Genomic DNA, 5,036 nt, shown 5'->3' with positions numbered 1-5,036 from the left:
CCACAAAATTAATAGAGCACTAAACTGGGTGTCAAGAACCAAGGGACTACACACACACACACACACACACACACACACACATTAGTCTCCATGTATATGTATAGCTCCTGCTGAACAAGCACAATGCTTTTTTCTATAAATATGTGTCGATTTTATTTAAGAGTGGGGAAGATGGTTCACTTGGATTCAAATTTACAGTGTCTATTCTTAAGTTATCCATCAAAAATAGCAACAAGCTCTTTAAAATATTCTTAATGTGAGTAAGAAAAATCAAATATATTGGTTGTATAACATTCTAATGCCCATCTGATTCACTGCATTGCGAATGATTTTTCTAAAGCCCAAATATAATCATGGAAGTTCTTTGAACAAACATTTTTTTGTGCTCAAAATAAAGTCCAATTCTCTTAACATGGCTTTTAAAGCTCTTTATCTTCATGATCTGACCTCTGCTTACCTATCAGCCCAAATTCTGCCTCCTGGTCCCTCAAGCTTTTTGCTACGGTCCTACCTGAAGCTCTCTCAGCCTGTCATTCTCTCTCTTACCTCTGGGTCTTTGATCATGCCATTCCCTCTGTCTAGAACATTTTCAACTGCTCTTCACCAGTCTCATCCTGCCTCTCCTTCAGGTCTCAGGTTAGACTTGCTTCTTCTGGAAAGCCTCACCTGTCAAATTAGGTGCCCCTCTCTCTGTCCTCCAATGGCATCTTGCAGACTTATCACAGTTTGGCCTTAATGTCTGTTCACTTGTCTCTGTTCCCCACTAGACTTGAAGCTCCTTGAACGTAGAGACCATGTTTTGATCATTAGTGTATTTTTAGCACCTACGGCCTGGCACATAGTAAGTGTTCAATAAATATTAAATAATTGCATGGGGAACAGGAAGCCAGGTGAGCACTGACAACTATAGATGGTTTCTGTGCAAAGTATCAGGTGTAAGTTAACTCTGATCTAAAGCCCCATTCACATAAGAAGTGTCCTACCTTCTGTTCATTATATCTTGATTCAAAGCCCGGCTCAGGGCCTGTGTATTTACCCTCAAAGAATTCCTATCACACATCTTTATACTGAAAACATTCTCAAATGGGCACACTTGACAAAGCATTACTAGACTTTAAAGAAAATACTCACCTCCTTTGTCTCTTCGGAGAAAGCTTGCAGAATGTCCGTCTGCCTGGTGTAGTTGCCATTGGCGTCCTGCAGACCTTGCAGAATGCGCTCTCGCAGAACCAGCACTGAGACTCGGAGCTGGTGCCAGAGGAGCTGCACTGCGTGGATGTCCACAATTACGTTGACGGAGTAGGACAGCAGCTTCAGGGAGAACTCCGTTTCAAGGAGGGCATGAATTTGCTCCACATGATCAGAGATATCTTCGCAAATGTCCTGCAGAAAAGCAAAGCACAATATGTGAGGACAACTTTGCCTTATCCTGGGGGGAGGTGGGGGTGGTACAAAAGGTCACTTTTTCATTGAACACCAATTTTCAGGGCCAACAGTAACCCATGTTGGATACCTGGCTTTGTTTTATTTCAAATACATGATTGCAGGCCATATTCCTCTGCACTGGGGCTTCAGTACACATAGGTAAGTTGATCTTTTTCTAAACCACAAAAATCCTACTCTTCTTTCAGATGCCCAAATTGAAAATTCAGCCAAGATGAGAGGTTCACCTTACCAATCCACTCTCTGTTCTCCTTTTTACTGATGTTGAGTTTTTGTTGTTGTTGTTTGTTTTTTTTGGGGGGGGGATTCTGGCTAGAGAGTCAGCTGTTGTTGTTTGCTAGCTATGAGCGACACTGAACACACAATATTTCGGGATAGGCGCGTCATCCAGACACCTAGCATGAAGAATATGGGCTGGAACGTGTGGTTCATAGGACTCCCAGTCACTCTCAAAGGGGCAATTGTCACAGGATACAATTTAATATTTAAATTCACAATGCGTATCTAAAATTTCAACCTACACTTTGCAAGCAGAATCACTCCTAAGAAGCAAAGCCAGAAAAATTCCAAGGATAAAAAAAGAAAAAATAATTTTGTTTTGTCTTTACAATCCAGACATTTTAAACAAAAACATTACTAAATCAGAGTTTCAGTCTCCTTCACACATACTATTAGGTAGGCAGATTTGGTATCTGACATGTCACTTGTTCTTACAAGTTCCCAAATTTCCATTGTGCTGTCAGAGGCCAGCAGCACAGAATAAATGGCATCAACAGTAGTATTAATACGGTCAATTTAAGAGACCATTAAGCATTAAAATGATGTAAGTGTCAGCTGAAAGTGCTGAGTTTCTCATTTTTAGTTGTGCATCAGAATTAAAAAAGAGGCGGGGGGACTTTTATTTATGATTTTTGTTAAGGGTAGTTTTAAGATAGCATTTGAGTTCTGAGCCCTACCATCAGTGTCAAAATAGTCATTCTACACTAGAAACATACCCTCCTGATTTTATGTAATTCAGTTTTTTTTTTTAAGAAAATCTAAAGTTTATAACCTGTATTTTACAAGTAATAACAATAGGCCNATCAGTGTCAAAATAGTCATTCTACACTAGAAACATACCCTCCTGATTTTATGTAATTCAGTTTTTTTTTTTAAGAAAATCTAAAGTTTATAACCTGTATTTTACAAGTAATAACAATAGGCCAAAAAAAAAATCTATTGAAGAATGATGGAAAGTGGTGCTGAATTTTGAATAGTAATTATTGTACAATTCCAATAAATGCTCTAATATTAGTTCTTGAAACCCAAGAACTAATTGGTGACAGTGGAACAAATTGGTGATAATAACTTGAAACAAATTGAAAGTTTAAACTAAATAGACTTTGGGCCTAATTCAGTAAGGTTCTTCCAAATGTGGCCCATGAGTTTATGTAATCCTAAAGAAGTTTGGGACAAAAATGACATTATCCTGTTAACCAGACATGGGAACCAATCACAGCCATCTTAGCCAGTCTCTGCTGACCTCAGCACAAAAGAGCAGGGCCCTAATTGCTATCCCCAGACATTCCACATTGCCTGGGGTTTCTGCTTGGAGCACCTATTCCATGTATCCCCCATAGCTCTTAGTCCTGGTGTCCTTGACCACTATCTCAAAGCAAATGTCCTGGTGTCCTTGACCACTACCAAATATCCTTTTTCTTCCTCAGATGCTCATTTCCATGTTGTTCTGTGTCACCTTGGGAAACTCCCTCTCTTTCAATGCTGACCTTCATTCAAATTCTCTCTATTTTCCTATCTAGTACCCTGATTCCATTATAAAGACACTGTTTAACTTCACAAAATGCTACATCTACCTCCTAGTCTCACCTAAACCTGATTCTGCCCAAGGATCCTGCTTCCCATGTTGACCTCCCAGGAGAGGCTAGTCATTTTCCCAGTCCTCACCTGAGAGATGCGGGTAGGGCTGATGGGGGAAAGGCTAGCCTCAGTGCCTTTTTGTTACTTTGCCACTTTGGGGTCATTATCTTTTCACCTACATACTAACACCCTTCTTTCCCGACAGGTGCCTACTGTCTGCTAAACCTTACTGTTTTCCTCCCTCTCTGCTGTTCCTACATTCTTCACTTTCATTTCTCTACATGATGTTGAAGAATGCGTCTGGCTTTCACTGATGACCCAATCAACACCCTAGCCTCAAATTTCCTTTTCTCCACAACTCCCAGGACCTTCACGTCCATTCCACTGGGACAACCCTCTGCCATAGCTCTACTCTGAACCTGTCATCACTCCACCTGTGTAGCAATATCAGGAGGTCCCATGTGCAACAAACCTCTCTTTGTTTAATGTTTTCACCCCCATCTCCCACTACAGGTGCTCTTCAACCTCATCCAGGCCACCAGCCCCTCCACCTCTCTTTCTCATATACCACCTTCCTCCTAGCACAGCATCTACGGTGATCACTTCAACCACTCTCTTGGCAATATTCTCAACTTCTCCACACTCTTCCATAACTCTGTCTCCTGGGCCTCACTTTGATCCTACAGATACAGAATACCTTACCCACCTAGGAGGGGCATAATGGTTACCCAAGCCTTTGTCTTTGGCTCAGAATAGACAAAGAGGCATTGCTCACCCACCTACCCCACTCCCATCCCTCAATACAAAAGGTTATATGCAGCCCTGGCAAAAACCTCATGCCAAAGCACAGGCCATCCACTCCTCTCACACATGATTTGGCTCCTTCCTCACGGAGGTGGGAATGTAGACAGTCAGGTTATGGGTTAAGATTGCCAGATGATTATGCAGGGGAAACAGCAATCTGAAAGGGGATCTAAGCATCACTGCTGCCAGTTAACTTAGGCGTCCACTCCCTACTCTTTACATAACTGTAAGGGTAAATTGGCCCCATTCCCACAGAAGCAGATGGGCACTGAGGGAAAAGAAACACCCTCCCCACAAGTGCTGCCCTCCCTCCATTGAGTATTTTGGCAATGTGCTCATGCAGTCTCCACTGAAATTCTGGACCCAAATAATGCACAGCATGGTGCAACTTTCCGGAGTCTATTAATTTATTTTATTATTTTTATGCCCTCTACACTGCCACTAATTGTCTGATTTGACAAAAAATGCATGAACACAGAAACTGTAGAATAAGAACTATACAAATTTATGTTTGTTTGTGTGTGTGTGTGTGTGTGTGTCCCCTTCCCCAATATAGACTTTGCTTTGAACATTTGATGACAGATTTGTTTATGAGGTAACTGAGTAATTGTGCATATATATATATATACTTTTTAATTAAAGAAAACCTGATTTTCTCTGCTCCTCTACATAAATGTTGAACAAATATTTAAAGAATAATTAGTTTGAAACTGCTAATACTGAACCCCTTATCCATTGCCAGTTTGACGTTTATATGAAAGAAACTGAAGATTATGAACATTCTGCTAATTTTAATGCAATTAGATAACCAGGTATTAGAGATTTTAAAAAATAATTTGCTGAATGGCTGCCTCCCAGCAGGAACTGTTTGAAATTAAAAGGCTCTAAGAGATCGGACCATTGGAGGTTCTGTGGGTACTTGATTAACAAGG

At 40.8% G+C, this 5,036-nt stretch overlaps 1 protein-coding gene across 1 annotated transcript in view; it reads right to left on the bottom strand.

Moving 5' to 3' along the window:
• LOC103605252 (A-kinase anchor protein 6-like) overlaps positions 1–5,036 on the bottom strand; it is a gene marked incomplete at its 3' end in the record, with an annotated part of 106,599 nt that overhangs the window by 14,213 nt on the left and 87,350 nt on the right. The window contains exon 2 of the mRNA XM_008589830.1: positions 1,132–1,383. Coding sequence (XP_008588052.1) covers positions 1,132–1,383 — 252 coding nt within the window. The remainder of the gene's footprint in view (positions 1–1,131; positions 1,384–5,036) is intronic.

Source organism: Galeopterus variegatus, unplaced genomic scaffold, assembly GCF_000696425.1.
Source record: "Galeopterus variegatus unplaced genomic scaffold, G_variegatus-3.0.2 Scaffold5685, whole genome shotgun sequence".
NCBI classification, from domain to species: Eukaryota; Metazoa; Chordata; class Mammalia; order Dermoptera; family Cynocephalidae; genus Galeopterus; species Galeopterus variegatus.
This window is presented reverse-complemented; position numbering and strand designations above follow the sequence as displayed.